Here is a 17,553-nt window from a genome sequence, read left to right on the forward strand (position 1 = left end):
ATAGAAGATAGGGAGGACATAGAAGATAGGGAGGACATAGAAGATAGGGAGGACATAGAAGATAGGGAGGACATAGAGGAGAGAGATAGAGAGTGCATAAGATAGCGTTACGCTGGTAAATAGGTCGGGGTTGGGTCAGCCACCATTAGCATATGCACCCGGAGCAACGGTCCGGTGGGGCCAGGCATCTTGGAGATTGGCGCCCTCATTCCGCTGCTCGCGTTAGCTGAGCTGCCGATCGGTCTCTGTAGGCGCGGGGTCAGGCGTCCACGAATTGTTCCCACATCACCGTGGATCTGAACTATTCATCCCACGACTTCATTTAGGGCACAGGCAACCTGATTTGTGATGGTCTAGATATCGCAGGATCTGAGTCATAGAACTATCTCCTTCCTGCCAACGTTTCTGACTTTTCGACGTCCTCTATCTGTTGATTCCCTAAGATGGAAAAGAAGACATGGGTAATGCTTGGTAAGGGACCTAAGCCCTTATGGACCGATTGTCTTTGAGTAGAAACTCATCGCAAATGGCAGAGAACAATCCCGATGTAATGAACCAATTGGCAGCGAAGTTGGGTCTATCGTCCAAGCTCCAATTCTACGACGTTTATTCCCTGGATGAACTCGAACACCTCGCACATATCCCTCGGCCTGCCCTAGCTCTGCTGGTCATCATTCCACTTACACCAGCTTGGGATCGAAGTCGCAAGGCCGAAGACGCTAACGAAGAACCCTACACTGGCTCCGGTCCTGACGAGCCGGTCATCTGGTTCAAGCAGACTATCGGCCACGCCTGCGGCTCGATTGGTCTGCTACATAGCTTGATTAATGGTCCGGCCGTCGGCTTTATCAAGCGTGATTCCGATCTTGCGGCGATACGAAGCCTCGCCATACCGCTGGACATGACCAAACGCGCCGAATTGCTGTATAACAGCGAGCCATTCGAACTTGCTCACAAGTCGGTCGAGCTGGCCGGCGACAGCTATGCGGATCTGACAGGTGAGCTTGAAGGTGGGCATTTTGTGAGTTTTGTCAAGAGCGGTGGGAAGCTCTGGGAGCTTGAAGGGTCGAGGAAGGGTCCTCTGGAGAGAGGAAGTCTTGCTGATGACGAGGACGTTCTCAGTGCGCGAGCGCTTGACATGGGCATCAAGAGGATCATCAAGTTGAACGCGGATGAAGGAGGGGACAGCCTTGGTTTTAGCTGCATTGCTTTGGCTCGCAAACCTTAGGATGAGACTCGAGAAGACATTGTCTTGCTACCCAGATCTACACGAGACCAGAACGCACACTCAAATCTCTCTACGTTATAGCGCGAGAGAAATGGGCTGCACCACAGGCTAATAGTGATGAAGATCTTCGAAATGAGGTGTAATGGGTTGGGTGTCCTTGCTACAACGGCGTTCTCGGTCTTCGCCTCACGCAACAAATCTACCCAACTAGCGATGCGGTGGCTTCACATCCCATAGTGGCGTTTTGCTTTGACACACTAGTGCCGTTATGTAGAATCAAACACTTCGTTCGATCAGCGAACAATTGGCACAACAAATTGTCAGCCCCCATCAATATATGCACATAAAGCAACACCCTGGTGAGGCTAGGCATCCATCTTGGCTTGAAGCCTTGTTGAATTCAACTTAAATTACTTGTGTAACATTCGTTCGACATCCTTCGAGTTATTTTCAACGGAATTCCACGCTATTGCATCAGAAGCGTTAGAGTAACCGCACTCTTGTCAAGACGATGCGAGCCAGGTTTATACCCATTCCGCTGACAGCCTTGTCACCCAGAACCGAGTATGTCGGAGGATTCGCCCCGCACTCCTCAGAACAGCTTCTCCTTCCGACTGCGCAGGTGAAAGACGACGAAGCCGATGGCACACAATTCAGTTCGCAGACTAAACCTTGGACTCCACTTATGCTTCAACGCTGGATTCTTATTACAATCAGCATCGTACTCCTGTTTCTAATCGTGAGCCTGGAGGTAGTACTCAAGGTTTCAGTCGGCAAGCATGGGTTTGGACCGATTGAGTCAGACCTACACTATATATGGACATATGGTCCTACTGCAGGTACAGTAGTTCAGTATTGTATAAGGCCTGAATGACTGAGACAAACCCAGTATTTACACTCATTGCTGCCTTTTGGACCCCAGTGGATTACCGTACTCGACAGCTGCAATCTTGGGAAGAACTAGCAAGGAGGCCGCTGCCAGCATCGAAGAATCTGTTCCTCGATTACATATCACCGCATCCCATGACATCATTTTTAGCGTCACTGAAGCGCCAACACTGGCCTATCTCTGCTGTCCTTCTAGGCTCATCCTTTCTCAAGATCATTATAGTTTTATCTACTGGTCTTCTCACTTCACAATATAGCAACAGGCCGATCCCGGTGAACTTGGAAATGGTTGAGCAGTTCCATTTGCACGGCTTCAACGCAACCAGCGTCAACGATACGGCCGGGTCGATATACACGAGCCTCCTGCTCAGGCAGATCAAAGTTCCACAGGGTACCAATGCAGAATATGCAGTTGAGCTGTTCAAACCGTCTATAAACATCAGCTGTAAGCTTTCGAACCTGCTGTGAGATAACTAGGTCACTAACTGATCACTAGCAAACTCATACAGCCTGATGGCCCGCGTGAACACGATTACAGCAAAACTTGAATGCGATGAAGCTATCATGAATAGCGAAGTTGAACTCAAATGTCCTCCCGCAAGCAGCTGTCGGACTGACTGGATCACTATGGCGGCTGAAACCCCAGATTGCCGGATCGCTGCCTTTCCTACCAAGAACAGAACCCTGACAGTAACTAGTGCCACAGAAGGGAATATGGGTCCTCAAGACGAGTTCGACTATAGTTCTTGGTACGGGGATGCCTTTCTCGAACAATGCGAAGGAGACGATACGGGGACAGACCGCAATCGTATTGTGATTGTCAGTCTGTACAAAAGTCCGGGCCCGATCCTGACAAATAGTACCACCCTATTTTGCAAACCGTCGATTAAGATCCAACAAAGCACTGTCGCACTCGATCAGTCTGGAGCAGTCATCAGTGTAGACAACAGTGTACCGTTGCAAATATCGGACAGTCCCACCATCGACCAAATCTCCAATGCTGTGAGGACTGCTGTGGACCGAGCTCCATCCATCGAAGGGGCACAGATTTACAGCAACAACACACGAAGATACGGTTTCAAATCTTTTGTGAGGCTGATGTTGTTATCCCAGAACTCGACATCAATCCATGACGCGTCGGATTTTGAACTACTGGCCAAGGGGGCGAATGCTGTCTATCGGGGTCTCACTGTTCAACTTGCAAAACAATACCTACTGATTTCCAACTCGACAAAGCCTCATCGAGACCTCAATAGCAGATTGTCTCATAGTCATCAGAGACTTTTCGTCCGAATCCGGCCTCTACGCATTATTGAATCAATTCTGGCTGCCCTGACATCGATATCGATCTTTCTTGCTTTTCGAAGATCTCTCAACAAAGCACCACAAGACACAGCCTCGATTGCTCGTCTCTCTTCAGCTATTTCTCAAAGCCACGATCTGGTGAATCTGCTGTCAGCGACCGGGTCTTGGCCGCTCAAGAGCCTTCGACACATGCTCGGGGGACAGTATCAGAGCAAGCTCCGAACGAGCATGGAAGGTTCCGAGGCAAAGACCCACGCTTTTGCAATAGAAAAACATGGACCAGCCGGCTCTCCGCCATCGCCAATGTTGCAAAAGACTTGGCAACCGTTCATGCTCTCATGGTACTCTCGATTGGCGCTGCTTGTAGTACCTTTAGGGCTCATTGTTGCCCTCGAGGTCCTTTTGCAGAGATCACGTAGCAATAATGGTCTCCTTGAAGTCAATGACACTAAAATAAAGCAAATACAGATGGGAACCAGCTACGTTCCTGCGTTAGTTATGGCTTTGACTAAGCTCCTGTTCTCTGGCTTCGATTTTGAATATCGAATCTTCGATCCTTACGTCCAACTCAAGAAAGGATCGGTAGCGGCAACGCCAGCTATACTTGATAAGACGATATATACGTGGAAACTGATGCTTTTTGGATAGCCATGACGAACAAACGCTTTTCGTTAGGCGCTTCATCACTAAGTGTGATGCTCGCATCCTTCCTTACAGTCGCTGTATCCGGGTTGTACATTACGATACTAGTGGCTCGACAATCTGTTGTTCATGTTTACCGAATGGATTTCTTCAGTCCGCCCAGAAGCGTGTTTCAGCTTAGCAACGAGTCAACAACGCGTACCGCCCGTCTGGCCGCTTACGGGAAGTTGGACGACCTTATTGGGCATCACGGCCCATACGTCGTTCCTTCAATGTCGTTGTCACCGCCAGAGCTTGAAGAGTTGAACATCACATCGATCGAAGTACAAACTCCAGTACAGAAGGGTACGCTGGACTGCAGCCTAGTAGCTCCGGAGAAGACCAATGTGATCTATGAACCTAATATGACCAATGAGATGTATTTTCAGTGGCCAGATATAACTCAGGACTGCACAGGTAAGGGCTACCTCAACGAGAGTGTTGAATTTGTCATGGGTATAGCAGATGGACCATTTGGCCGGTGGTCAACTGCCTTTAGCACAGCTCACGATTGCCCGAATTCGTGGGGTATCTACGGGACTTGGCTAGGTGGACAAGCTACGGATTTAAACGTTGTACAGTGCTGGAGCGCATTCCAAGAAACCCAGGCATCGATCTACATTTCAATGCCGAATTGGGAGATCGAATCCCTATCCCTCGACAAGAGCACCTCAAAGGATGTTTATACAGGGATGGGCGCACAACTGAAGTTACTAAACGTCTTTCCGAGTATACAATCCAACTCCAATGCGACGCTAGTCCAATACGCAAATTTCGATGGTCCCTTCAGCAGCTTCCTCCGTAGCCAAACACCAAACACCTTGAACCTGAAACTTACGCAGCGAGACAAGTTTGACGACCTATACGCCCGAATCCAGGAGATTTACGGGTTGGTAGTCGCAAGAACCATTGATGCTCAAGGCCGGAACACTACCCTGCTTACTGAAAATCCACTCTTTCGCGCCACGGCGACCGACTACATCAATCGTTTAGCTCAGAATGTAGCCTCGACTCGTATTCTGCAAAGTCTACTTGCATGGATGATGATATGCGCGTTTATTTCGGTGTGCACGCTACGCCTGTCAGATATCCTGCCAAAAAGTCCGTGCAGCATCGCGGCACAAGCAAGTCTTGTTGCTGGATCGAAGATGCTGGCTAGGGTACCACCTGAAGCGCAGTGGATGGATGATCGCGAATTTGATGCGCTGTTCAAGAACACGAAGTATAAACTAGGATGGAACATTGGCGTTGATGGGAAGGAAAGATTTGGCATTGATGTTGATGAGCGCTTTTCACTACTCCGGGACGGTAAATCCAACACGGGCGTATTGAGTTGAGATATCAATAAATAATGTCTTTCCACATGTACAATTCTCCATATAAAGTAGCCAATGAAGCGAGTTTTTCTTACTTTCATTGTACCAGTATTCACACTTGGTTTCTTGAGCGTCCGGTTTTGAGTGTACATTAAAACACTCACTCGGCTATGTTATGTGGACTTTTATAGCTCCGGGAATGCCAGGTTAACTTCATGTTGTTCAGGTGAATTTCAACGTAACATCGAAAAGTACGACATCTTGGAAATCTAAAGACTCACTGGAACACATCTCAAACGAGATAGATAAAACTCGAAGAATATGGAGATAATGTTGAGCACACAACTTCGAAACGAGAAAAATTAATGCAAGTCCGTGCCTCGTTGATGGAGGCTATCATCAACATACCCAACCACCATCAATATTGTGGACTGCACTCGTCACAAAGCTCATCTCGTCGCTTAGAAGGAACGCAATGACGTTAGCTACTTCAATTGGTTCAGCCCCCCTTTCCTGTGCAGTAATCGGCAAGCCTCTCTTTACATCCTCCGGCTCCTCGCCCTGAGACATTGATGTGTTGACGGAGCTTTCAAACTTCGCATTAGTGGAACGCAATAGAATGAGCAAATTAGGATTATATACAATATGGTTCCTGTCTTACCTGGCGCAACAAAATTCACTCTGATCTTTTGGTTCTCTTTCGCAGCAGTGCGAGATAAGCTGATGACAGCCGCTTGGCTCGCGCAGTACGCAGCGTTGCCAGGCGCGCCGAACTGGCCAAAGATGATAGCTGCAGAATCCTGTCATCCGAGTTACTACAAGTCTCTCTACCAACCGAGGCTTTGTAAAAGTAGATTAGTGACTCACCATACTTGCACCTTCTTTCATAGCCCTCAGCTGAGCTCCCAAGCAGTTGAACACACTCTCGGTATTGACCATGAACGAGAAATCCCAATCCGCATCTGTCAACTCAGTGATTGGGGTCGTCTTTGTAATGATACCTGCCATGTTGACAGCACCGTCAAACGTACCGTATTTCTGCATCGTCGACTCGATCCACTTGTCGACCTGTTCGCCGCTACACACGTCCACAACCGTGACCATTTGTTGCGTGCTACCTGTTAAAGGTTCAATTGCTGGCTTCAGAGCGGTTTCGTTGATGTCCGCAAGTGAGATGAAAGCTCCACGTGATGCAAATAGCTGTGCTACAGCAAAGCTCATGCCTGAGGCCGCACCAGTGACGGCAATTTTCCATAACAGGGATTAGCACAAACATGCGCTCCATGATAAATTGGGTGAGCCTCACTACTTCTCTCCTGGAGGATGACATGGAAAAGTTATCTGGGTTATGACTGAACTTGTCGTCCTAGTATACCTTTTTCGGTCGGTCAGAATTTGGAAAGTAACCCCTTCCATGTGACATTGACCTGCAGAATCTCGTTGCGTGGTCTGTTCCGAGCCTTCCATGCTATGCGAGCTACACTGACCCCGCCGACCCCATCTCGTTATATATAATACCTCCGCCTGGGGCGGCATGGAGGCAGTCTGGATCTCGAACACCCTGGACGACTGCAATAGTGAGCATTTCAGGAAGATGTAGGTCCGCAACGAGCGAGCAATAGTAATACTGAATAAGTAGTTCTAAATTGTCTTACAAAGATCGTTGACCTGTTATCGAATTTACGGCTAGGTTACTCAGCCTACAGGATCGTTACCGTTCCTCTGGTTACTCTTGGTTTCCTCCCAGTAGTCTGGTTCCATCGCTGACAAGAACAATGTCGAACCCGCAACTGAACACGGAAGAGATTCGAGCTCCTCGCCGATCAAATTCACGTCTCCAATCCTGTATATCGTGACCATTCCTCGTCCCTTGTAATCCGAGCCTAAAACAGCGAAGTAATGCCAGTCGATGCTGCGATCATCCGGTAGTGATTTCAGAAAAGATACTGCGTCTAGAGCTGTTTTCCCTATGAACGGTGACCGCCAATGTTCATCAATAGGTGGTACCGTCCCAGTGTCGTCTCTTGTGTTCTCGCCATATTTGTTTCGAAGGGGAGCGTTTGCAGCATCGTCCGCGAGCCAAAACATATATGCGTTGACTGTGCTTCCATCGTAGGCCTCTTGAATCACGCGGTTGATTTCCTGTATCGATTAGCATTTATCTTCGACGTTACCAACTAGAACTTGGAAGCTGAAGGATTACATCATTGGGGATATCTGCAATAACAAAAAGAGCAAAGCTACCATCCACCCACATCTGGGGATCCCGGGGGCCGTCGCGAGTCATGCTCAAAGCAGAAAATGAGGACGAAAGAGAACTTGAGACGGACAGGCGCTGGAGATTAAGTTCAATATAACAATCTCATATTCTGAGCTTGCCAAGCGCGTTATAAATCAGGATAGCAGATTAAACCTCGTTAGGTATAGATTGAAAACAATAATCCTTGAGAACAAATCGCAAGGAATTTTGTTCTCAATATCATAGGAGTTATTTCTCAGTAATGGGAGAAGAAGATTGGAACAGGTGGTTACTGCTAGCCTTTCCAACCACTTGGTATGCACGTACAGTGCCCTCCCCTGAACGGTCCGTTGGTGCTCCTTCCCGTGACAAGGGCAACACCAGGGCTCGCAGCCAGTCAAAATTTTGTATTGGACACCCGTGTCGCCCCGGCATCTGGGGGACTGCCAAGTTCTTCGAGCTTGGCGGGGTGCGGGGTTGGCGGGGGAGTTTGTCATAATGCTCTTCTGATATGTGTGTAACACGCCGTAGGTCTTGAATCACGCCCATCGGGTTTTTTGACACTTGGTTATTTGCTGTGGGGTTTCCTGTTGCCTGTTAAACGTGGAGTAGCAATATGTTTTCGTGTTAGTTACTGTCTTTGATTAAATTCTCCACCGCTACAACGAGGGAGTTCTTTGCGATGATGTTAATCGAGTCTTCCCTACTGCGGACGCAGAGGTACCCGCTCGTGCCGCTCCGCATGTGGCTTGGTTAGGTGGATCGGGTAAACATTGGTGGCGTCGAAATAGTCAGAAGCAAGCTAATGGTGGGCAGATTATCAACAACGCTACAAACGGTGCAGAGATTAATTTCTTCCTTTCTAAACACCACTAGAAGCGCGACGCTGGCCCTATGAGTATTCTAAGCCTGATTTCATGTCCCTAGCTGACAAAATCGAAAGTCGGTGATTGATTGAGGACAACATTTACTTCCAACCGCACTAGAGAGTGTGTGACATGCCTCGACGGCCTTCTCTCGTTAACGCCTGCATATGCAGTGCTTCCTTACACAGATACGATGAAGCCCGGAGCCATCCCCTGAATAGAAGGGTTCGCGAGCTTCAGCTGAGGACATGCAGGTGAACTGCCTCGACGAGCACACCAGCCTTCTCCCGCCTACGCCTGTACATGCTGTGCTTCCTGGGAGCAATTTCCTCAATAGAACAACTGTGAACTACAGCTGAGGATATGAACTACTTGGTCTAGAACACATCACCGGCCCGGATTGGAGTATAAGTATGCCACGGCTCTCCCGCATTCGATCATCCATCCTCACCTCTTCTACAAACGCATCATCAGCTACAGCCCTTACTATCACATCCACACTCGGCAAACATATCATTTAGTCGAGCTCCTCAACACCCACCTACCTTCGCCATGAAGCTCAACCTCATCATTGCAACCCTCGCGGCCACCGCTTTCGCCGCGCCACGCGCGAGCGACATGGTCGCCGCCGAGGCGAACATCGAAGCCCGCGCCGACAACTGCTTCTTCGCCTCGCAGTGCGCGACGTTCTGGAGCGGCAAGTGCGAGAATCATTGCGGCTCACGGGGGTTTTCCCACATGAGCCGCGACGGATGCAGCAAGCTAAAGCTCGCCCAAAAGTGCTGCTGCAAGGTTGCATGAGCTGCGAAGCCGCCTCCTCCCCATCCCCGGATCGAGGGCGCGCAGAGTTGTCACCAAGCACTCGGAGGACCTGATCAAGGGTATCTGTAGCAGCCGCCGTACGGGGCCATCGGAGATTTGGAATGAGCGAAAGTGTCTGTCGTACCATCGAGACGGGGGATCAGGAACTCAGGATGACATGAGGGATGCTATGCTTGCACATTCGTGTGGTAGGGCTCTCGGTCTAGCTTGACGTGGTTGGTACTTGAGGCTGCAGTAATACATTGTCGAAAGACTTAGCCACTTTGCCAACATTCAAGTAACGTGCCACTAGCTGAATATCTTCCTTCAAGAAGCTCCTGACAGATGATCAAACGCTTGTCTACGAAGTACTGCCGCACAGACTGTGCAGGATAGGAAATTCAACCACGATAACCCTTCAGATGCATACAGTGTTCTGGTTGCTAGAAGCCAATGCCTTCCTACAGGATCATACCGAGATGGTGCAGATGCCAAAACTTCGGCGGTCGCAGCGATGGCTACAGCGGGAATTGCTCTATATATCTGAATCGTCATGAATAGAGTCAATTGTACGCTGCATTCTCTTGCTGTCGGTGCAGGCTCAGAAGTGATCGACGCGAGGAAGCTGGTAGTATCATGGAGTCGGATGAACGCAGTGCATGCGCTCTTCCGCTGATAGGCAGGCTCGTGAGTCTTCATGGCATCTATCCTTCATGGCGGTCTTGAGAGCTTTGTATACTTGTCTATAAACCGATTCTTCTCGCAGGCTGTGAATCATATGCGTGGTATCACGGGGTGTACGTGGTGGTTTTGAAACGCCTATCACCGTGCCAAGGCCCTTGCACCCTAACTTCTTGCATTAGTGTAGTGTCGCGGCCGAGAAGAACAGGCAAGGCCCATCAACAACATCACCTCACATTTCGTCGTCATCTGTCAGGACCCAAATCCCGGATAGAAGGCCACCCACCCCTAGCATGAGGAGACTTTGTTTCGATATCCTGAAGCCTCGCTCTCTTTCACTCGCCTGCTTTGGCCTACGGCAGGAACTATCCACCGCTCGGCAAATGGCACTGTATTCGACGAGAGAAACACTACAAGCCGGCGAGGTAACTTCGAGTATCAGCGATCCAGAACAGACCTTCTATAATTACACATCTGGTAGATGGTTGTAAGTAGATAGTGAACCTCGAGATTTCCGTACTTGAATTGATAGGTCGAAATCACCGCAGGTACAACGAGCGTTTGCGTCTCTCTGAAAGGCGACGTCATATCGACATCCATGAGCTCTGTCAGGCTGTTGCCAAGTCTGTCGGTCGTTCCACTGATGACATCACTACCTTCGCAAAAATTGCTGAAGGTGGTTCATACCGTATCTTTGAAGCGACATTTCAAGATAGGATGGATGTGATTGTGCGACTTCCATACCCTTCCACAGTACCTCGAGAATATGGTATTGTTAGTGAGGTCGCTACAATGGAATATCTACGTCTGCATGGTGTTCCGATCCCGAAAGTCTTCGACTGGAGTTCATCGACGGACAATCCAGTCCAGTCTGAATATATCATCATGGAAAAGGTTCAGGGTAAGGAATTGGAACATACTTGGTATACTATGACGGCAAAAGAAAGAATGGCTGTCGTGGAGAAGATTGTCGACATAGAGAGGATGCTATTTGCGATACGATTTCCTGCTAGTGGCAGCATATACTTTAAAGACTCTGTGAGTACCCGAACTACTACAATCGACCTGCCTTTGGCTGTCAATCGTGGCAAAACGGACAGGTTTTGCATTGGGCCTTCCACTGAATTCCTTTGGTGGTATCAAAGGCGAGACGAACTGGCCGTCAATCGAGGACCTTGTAAGAAACCCTTACTCCGTATTCTGTTTGCTCTTGATTAACTGGAAGGATGTAGGGGAAACGCCCAAGGAGCTGTTGGACGCAGTTGGTCATAGAGAATTGGCCTGGTTGCAAAAGTTCGGCAAGCAACGTTTCCCCCGTGAACCACTCTATAGAGAATTCTACGGTCGTCAAGAAGTCGACCCGCAGGTGCAAGTAGACAGCTTAAGGGATTACCTCAAGGTTGCTCCACACATTATTCCCGAAAATTCGGAGTTATGTCAACCAACGATCCGACACCCAGATCTCTCACCTAACAACATCTTCGTCTCTGAATCTGGCGACATTACCGGAGTGATCGACTGGCAACATAGCACCATACTTCCGATGTTCTTGCAAGCCAAGATTCCCAAGCATTTCCAAAACTATGGAGATGACGATTCGGAGAATTTCCGACGTCCAGAGCTGCCTACGAATTTCGATCTCTTGGAGGAGAGCGAGAAGGCAAATGAGTTAGAGCTCTATCGCCGACGACAGCTCCACTATTTCTACCTGGGATTTACCAGTACCAACAATCAGCCCCATTTTCATGCAATGGGAAAACATGACCTCATTGTACGAAACCGACTCTATGACACTGCTGGCAGACCGTGGGAAGGCGACAACACATCACTCAAAGCGGAACTAGTACAAACATCGACTTACTGGCCCGATATTGCTACTTCAGCAATGAAAGAAGCTGACTTTCCCGTCAAATATCCTGACGCAGATGTCACAAATTGCCTCAATATCGACGCAAAGCAGAAGATTGCGGATGCACAAATGCAGCAATTGCGCGACTTCATTGGAGTCAACATTGACGGATGGGTGCCAGCGGAATCCTACAAAGAGGCGAGGGAGAAAGAACGATATATCAAACAGCAAATGCTGGAAGCTGCGGAGACGGAGGACGAGCGGAAGGAGTTAGACGAACATTGGCCCTTCCATGATCACGAAGAGTTGGATTAAGGTGGCCAAAGGTCGATGTCACAGTACCATAAAGGTTATCTACCAGCTGTGTGCAGTTCTTTTCGACATATATGCCAGATGTCTTCTTCAGTTGCGCTTTAGTCTTCCTTGAAAGTGCGCATTCATGACAAACGCTTGTGGATGTCCTGAAATGACTTACTACCCACAATCACAACATTCTGCCTTGCGCTTATCTCTTGTATCCACATTCACGGCTGCATAAGGTTTGAGTCCCAAAATGCTGGTGTTCGGTGCTTATGCCGCCAAAAATCAAAGACGATTCTCAGGCGACTTGACGTCATCGTTGGGGTCCGCAAGCTGACGCCTTCAAAAGAACATCAATTACACTTTGCAGTACGGCAGAAACACTACGATTGCCAACATGTTATACACCCTATATGCCGAGAGCTCACCGTCCATTGATGAGCAGTGGTTTGAAGCACAATTGAAGCGCTACGAAAAGAATGCTTATAAAGAGTGCTACGGCGCGGAAGTGGCGGCGTTAAAGAAGTTCTATAACGGCAAGACAAACGCAGAACAGGCCGCCATTGCAATCACTCAACCCATCTCCAAGTCGCCGATTCAAGATGGTGGAGGCTACTCCGACCACGTCGTAGCACTCAGCCAGTTATGGACTCTACTCAAGAACGCACTTATCGAATGGCCATCCTCTCGTACACCAGACCTTATCACTCTCCTTTCAGCGATGACTAAAGTCACCGACGCTATCCACTGTGGTGAACTCCTTGACGACGCTGATGAAAAGCCGGAGCCATGGGCAGAACTTCCCTGGTTTCGGATGATCTGGTCCGACGCTTTCTGGAGAACACCTGGACAGATTGCAAGACAAGCCAAAGACGCAGCCTCGCGGAGGCATGAATGTGAGGTCTACATTAAACAACAAGATGTGGAAGCTCGACTTGTTGCAGCTGGGATCTTTGAGTGTGAACAATCCCTCTCTTCTCTGACATATCGGCGCACCCTACTTACTGAACACAGGGAATCGCGCACCTCGATTCATGGTCCGCACGCTTGAGCGGACGCCTAACCCAGACGACGCGCACGATGCAGCTGGCGATGCCGACGCTGAGTATCAGCTCAAACCGGAGTTCCATATGCCCGCTGCGAGCAAATGGGTGGAGCACAACGGCGATAGGCTCTGCAGTGGCCTTGGTGAGCTGAAGCATTGGGACGAAAGGGATGCCCATGGTGAGATGATACAATTCGACCAGCCATCGGAACGCTGGGAGTTCTGGAAGAAGAGGCTTCTCAAGGTTGCAGAAGGCGCTGGAGTTGATGAAGTTACACGAGACGCGGCGCGCAGTACTGTACAGCGTATGCGTAAGATTAGTGCAAAGATAACAGAATAAATATCAAGATAAACAGAAGGAGCTCTAAGGCTGGATTGCACTATATGTACCCGGAGCGCCAACAAAGACCGTGAGTCGTCAAGAGGAAGCGCGGGCCTGTAATGAATCTCCGCTCCGAAATGTCGTCTAGTCCCTTGCGCTGACCGATACAAAATAGACAGACGAAGGTGCCAGTAGCCACAGTGAAGCCACAATCAATGCGCCTACATCTGCTGAAACATATACAACCTACACATCGACTGATGATCATCAACATCTGGACAGTCAATATGCATCCTTCGTTCAGAGACAAGACAATGCACGCTCGAACAACCGGACGTTCTGGAACCAGCTTGACGAATCTGCGGGACAAGCGAAGAGCGCATCGCTCGACGACACTCCAGAACAATCCAACGCTGGGTCAGCATTCCCCGCCCAGCCTAACATTTTATCCGCATTCATCTTCTGCAATACCGTCAAGGACCAGCAAGAGGACCTCTCCGATATCAACAAGAAGGAGCGGGCCATCCTAGTTCCCGTCTTCTTCGCATGTGTGCACCCGATCTGCAGAACCCTTCACGAGCCGACAGCACTTGCATTTGTGCAAGGTATCGAAGAGCTGACCCAATCGAGGACACAAAGGCTGAAGTTCAATAGCTTGAGGGCAGTTGACTGCACAATCGCGTTCGCGGCCGTTAAGACTTTAACTCCAGAGGAGTGTTATAGCAAACTCGGGGCGGAGAAGCGTATGTGGAAGCTCGCCTGCGCCACATCTTGGAGTCGGCGCTTGCCGCCTGTGATCTGCTCAATAGCAAAGCAATCGTCACTCTGCAAGCATTTACCTTGTACATGGTAAGTTTCGTCAAGAGCCAGATTCTGAGACAGCTTTTCTGATAAGCGCAGATGTTCATGTGCTCGACCGAGTCCACGCAATCAAGCTAGGCGTTGCTTGCTCTAGCAGTACGAATTGCGCAAGGACTGGGGATGCATCGAGATAGCAATAGAGCCTTATAGGATGCGTTTTATACCAAGATAAGGCAACAACTTTAGTAGCAGCTTGTAGTTCTAGATATTTTGCTGTCTACTAATATTATACCCCTATATATATTAGGATTAGGGATTTTAGTTTAAAATCCTTATAGAATAGGTACGTGCATAATGCATATTACTAGTATAAAATTTAAAAGTTAAGATATAAAAGTCTACTTCTAACCTAGCAAAATTTAAAAGTTAAGCTATAAAAGTCTACTTCTAACCTAGTAAAATTTAAAAGGTAAGATATAAAAGTCTACTCTTAACTAAGTAAAATTTAAAAGGTAAGATATAGAAGTCTCTTCTTAACTTAGTAAAATATATAAGTTAAAAGGTAAAAGTTAAGATATAAAAGTCTACTTTTAACCTAGTAAGATTTAGAAGTTAAGATATAGTGTATATAGAAAAGGTATAGAGTTATATATACTTTATTACTTAATATAGTTAAAATAACTAGTTCTGTAGTTATTATTTTTATAAGTTTAAATCTCCTAAATATAATATTTATATTTAAATTTTATATTATAATATTTATTAGACTAAGCTTTATTAGATTATATACTTATTAGACTTTAATAGTAGCTATTAAAGCGTATATTAGTGTTACAGTACTCTAGCTTAGCGTTTTCTAATATAGCTAATTAGAGTTTTTATCTATATAGTAAAAAACTAATTAGAGTTTTTATCTATAGAGTATTACTTAATTAGTATATAGAATACCTATATAAGTAAAGAATATAAAAATAAGCTAAAACGTCTTAAAATAAATAACTTTATAATATACTATAGACGTTTATATAGGCTTCTTGTATATTTTTTTATTATATAATAAGGTTTATCTAGTAGAACTAATTATACTTAAATAATTAAATAGGATAAGTTTCTTACTATAGTAAATATAATAACTATTTATAGATAGTAAAGTAGAGGATATAAGAAAGATAATATCTTAGTTAATAAGTATAGATATATAAGAAGGCTAATTAATATTATTTTAGTTATAAATCTTATAGTATAAGAATAAGTATTATAGAAGAAGAGTATTCTTAAAAAGTAGGTAAGGCCTTATAACCTTAGGTAAAGATATATAGATAGTAAAATATAGTATATAAGAAGAGATATATAGAACTTTTTTAAGTAGCTCTATAACCTTCTTAGTACTATAAGAAATACTTATAAGAAGATTTATTAATCTAAAATAGTAAAATATAAATAATATAGCTAACTACCTAAATAGAAGGTATAAATTCTTAGTAAACCTTACTATTTAAGATCTCTATATAAAGTATATATAAAGGAGTTTCTATCTATATAAGTTTAAATAATACTAAAGCTAATTAATTACTAGTCTTTATACTTAAAATTATGTATAAATAAGATTAAAACTATAATTATAAAGTATAACTCTAGGTATAGAGGAAATCTAGAGGCGTTAATAGATAGGTATAGCAGAGAATAGAAATATTATTAGAAAAGTAAAAGGAAATAAGAGAAAAGGTAAATTTCTAAATAGTTACTATAGGTAGAAACGTTATATAGTAAGTAAAGCTACTAGTAAATATAGAAGATTTATATAAAAATTAAAACTAGTAAAGTATAAAGAAATACTTACTAAAGTTTTAGATTTTAGCTAGGTCTATATATTACGCTAGAAGCTTAGTGTATTAGTACTTACTATTAAATTTATTATACGTACCTTAGTATCTACCTAACTACTTACCTACTCTACTAACTAACTATACTCTTAACTACCTATAGACTATACGTATACTTAATTATTAATAGTAATTAGTAATATTTATTATAAATTTCTTTTATTTTACCTACTAATTAATTATATACTTAGGATAGTTAATTTTAGACGTATTACTTACTTATAGGTAAGTAACTAGGTAGCTAATACTTATAAAATTATATATAGCCTACTAGTTCTATTTCTAGCTTAAATATAAACTTTTCTAGAAACCTCTAATACTACTTTAGCTAACTAATTAAAAGTATATTCCTATACTAAGGCGCTAAAGTCTACCTAGGCTTCTAACTTATAGGCTATAGTAGACTCTATATTTAACATATCTATACCTAATACTAATAGAGTGGGCTTCTAAACTAGGTTTATAGTTCTTCTTAATATAATTCTTTTATAAGTAGGTACTAAACGTCTAGTAGTAACTTATTAAGTCTATAATATAAAAAGAAGAAGCTTAAAGAAGTAAAGCCTATATAAATTTTAGAATATATACCTAATAATAGAGTTACTTATTAAACTTTAGTAATTTCTCTTCTAATCTATTATCTAATGCCTTTAACTTTAAGCCTTCTAAAACTTTTATAAATAAGTAATTATAAGTTTTTTATATCTATAATTACTCTTTTCTTTTAGACTAATACGTAATAGAAATAAAGAATCTAATAAGAGTAATAATAAAAAAGCCTTTTAACTTATAAATATTATACTTATTATACCTACGTATAATAGTAAAGAAGTTAATAATACTAGCTCTAATATAGAAGATACTATAGAACGCTTTATATACAGTAGGGTAACACAAATAAAGATTAGAAAAAAAAGGCTATAGTTTTAAATATTAATAACTTCTGTTCTAGAAGGCCTAAATTTATAAAAAGTAAGGTTTTAGAAAGCAAAGAAGCTATTTATTAACACTAAAGCTTAATATGTATTGCTTAGTAAGCAGCCTAAAATACAGCGTGTTACTAAAAAGACCTCTGAAAAAAGAGATAAATAGAAGCCTAAATAACTATTTTATCTAGGTAGAAAAATACCCAAAAATAATATATATTTTACTTCTATATTAGTAAAAGAATTACTGAGGTTTTTAGTATTAGTTTACTTACTACAAATAATTAGATTTTGCAAAATAGTAAAAGTAGTTAAAATAAAATAATATAATAAGTAATAGCTAACTAGTACTTAGTATACTAACCTTTAGCGTCTATAACTGCCTTATAACGCCTAGGCATAGATAAAATACAGTTATCTAT

At 44.6% G+C, this 17,553-nt stretch overlaps 9 protein-coding genes across 9 annotated transcripts; 6 read left to right on the top strand and 3 right to left on the bottom strand.

Moving 5' to 3' along the window:
* Window positions 1-274: 274 nt before the first annotated feature.
* P153DRAFT_135237 (ubiquitin carboxyl-terminal hydrolase) lies at window positions 275-1,328 on the top strand. Its single transcript, XM_033662068.1, has 2 exons — window positions 275-471; window positions 534-1,328. Exons 1-2 carry the CDS (start codon window positions 444-446, stop codon window positions 1,226-1,228), a joined length of 723 nt encoding a protein of 240 aa, XP_033518998.1. The 5' UTR covers window positions 275-443; the 3' UTR covers window positions 1,229-1,328.
* A 770-nt stretch (window positions 1,329-2,098) lies between these two features.
* Window positions 2,099-5,439, top strand: P153DRAFT_361296 (uncharacterized protein; the record flags this gene model as incomplete). Its single annotated transcript, XM_033666976.1, has 3 exons — window positions 2,099-2,561; window positions 2,613-3,912; window positions 4,218-5,439. 3 exons carry the CDS (start codon window positions 2,099-2,101, stop codon window positions 5,437-5,439), a joined length of 2,985 nt encoding a protein of 994 aa, XP_033518999.1.
* A 378-nt stretch (window positions 5,440-5,817) lies between these two features.
* On the bottom strand, window positions 5,818-6,666 carry P153DRAFT_302312 (NAD(P)-binding protein; the record flags this gene model as incomplete). Its single annotated transcript, XM_033664444.1, has 3 exons — window positions 5,818-6,004; window positions 6,061-6,218; window positions 6,286-6,666. Coding segments are annotated over 3 exons (726 nt in total), but the record flags the coding sequence as incomplete, so codon positions are not given.
* Window positions 6,667-7,113: 447 nt separating this feature from the next.
* Window positions 7,114-8,401, bottom strand: P153DRAFT_390646 (uncharacterized protein; the record flags this gene model as incomplete). Its single annotated transcript, XM_033670956.1, has 3 exons — window positions 7,114-7,560; window positions 7,985-8,251; window positions 8,321-8,401. The coding sequence occupies 3 exons, from the start codon at window positions 8,399-8,401 to the stop codon at window positions 7,114-7,116; spliced, it is 795 nt and encodes a 264-aa protein (XP_033519001.1).
* Window positions 8,402-9,075: 674 nt separating this feature from the next.
* P153DRAFT_390647 (uncharacterized protein) lies at window positions 9,076-9,556 on the top strand (the record flags this gene model as incomplete). The annotated part of the gene is made up of 2 exons (XM_033670957.1): window positions 9,076-9,224; window positions 9,304-9,556. The coding sequence occupies 2 exons, from the start codon at window positions 9,076-9,078 to the stop codon at window positions 9,554-9,556; spliced, it is 402 nt and encodes a 133-aa protein (XP_033519002.1).
* Window positions 9,557-9,561: 5 nt separating this feature from the next.
* Window positions 9,562-10,016, bottom strand: P153DRAFT_135268 (uncharacterized protein). Its single transcript, XM_033662069.1, has one exon. It carries the CDS (start codon window positions 9,877-9,879, stop codon window positions 9,652-9,654), a length of 228 nt encoding a protein of 75 aa, XP_033519003.1. The 5' UTR covers window positions 9,880-10,016; the 3' UTR covers window positions 9,562-9,651.
* A 441-nt stretch (window positions 10,017-10,457) lies between these two features.
* P153DRAFT_253903 (uncharacterized protein) lies at window positions 10,458-10,815 on the top strand (the record flags this gene model as incomplete). Its single annotated transcript, XM_033662751.1, has 2 exons — window positions 10,458-10,492; window positions 10,554-10,815. Coding segments are annotated over 2 exons (297 nt in total), but the record flags the coding sequence as incomplete, so codon positions are not given.
* Window positions 10,816-10,890: 75 nt separating this feature from the next.
* Window positions 10,891-12,169, top strand: P153DRAFT_301913 (uncharacterized protein; the record flags this gene model as incomplete). The annotated part of the gene is made up of 3 exons (XM_033664415.1): window positions 10,891-11,182; window positions 11,238-11,932; window positions 11,990-12,169. 3 exons carry the CDS (start codon window positions 10,891-10,893, stop codon window positions 12,167-12,169), a joined length of 1,167 nt encoding a protein of 388 aa, XP_033519005.1.
* Window positions 12,170-12,551: 382 nt separating this feature from the next.
* Window positions 12,552-14,460, top strand: P153DRAFT_390649 (uncharacterized protein; the record flags this gene model as incomplete). Its single annotated transcript, XM_033670958.1, has 5 exons — window positions 12,552-13,113; window positions 13,169-13,497; window positions 13,697-14,264; window positions 14,336-14,370; window positions 14,422-14,460. 5 exons carry the CDS (start codon window positions 12,552-12,554, stop codon window positions 14,458-14,460), a joined length of 1,533 nt encoding a protein of 510 aa, XP_033519006.1.
* Window positions 14,461-17,553: the final 3,093 nt, after the last annotated feature.

Source organism: Dothidotthia symphoricarpi, assembly GCF_010015815.1.
Source record: "Dothidotthia symphoricarpi CBS 119687 unplaced genomic scaffold P153scaffold_23, whole genome shotgun sequence".
NCBI classification, from domain to species: Eukaryota; Fungi; Ascomycota; class Dothideomycetes; order Pleosporales; family Dothidotthiaceae; genus Dothidotthia; species Dothidotthia symphoricarpi.

What these genes read in the sequence shown, in the direction of transcription:
- P153DRAFT_135237 (XM_033662068.1), top strand. Translation starts at nt 444, where the DNA reads ATGGAAAAGAAGACATGGGTAATGCTTG. An exon ending in GAAGACATGGGTAATGCTTG is followed by an intron (nt 472 to 533) that starts GTAAGGGACCTA and finishes CGCAAATGGCAG; the next exon opens with AGAACAATCCCGATGTAATG.
- P153DRAFT_135268 (XM_033662069.1), bottom strand. Translation starts at nt 9,879, where the DNA reads ATGACGATTCAGATATATAGAGCAATTCCCGCTGTAGCCATCGCTGCG.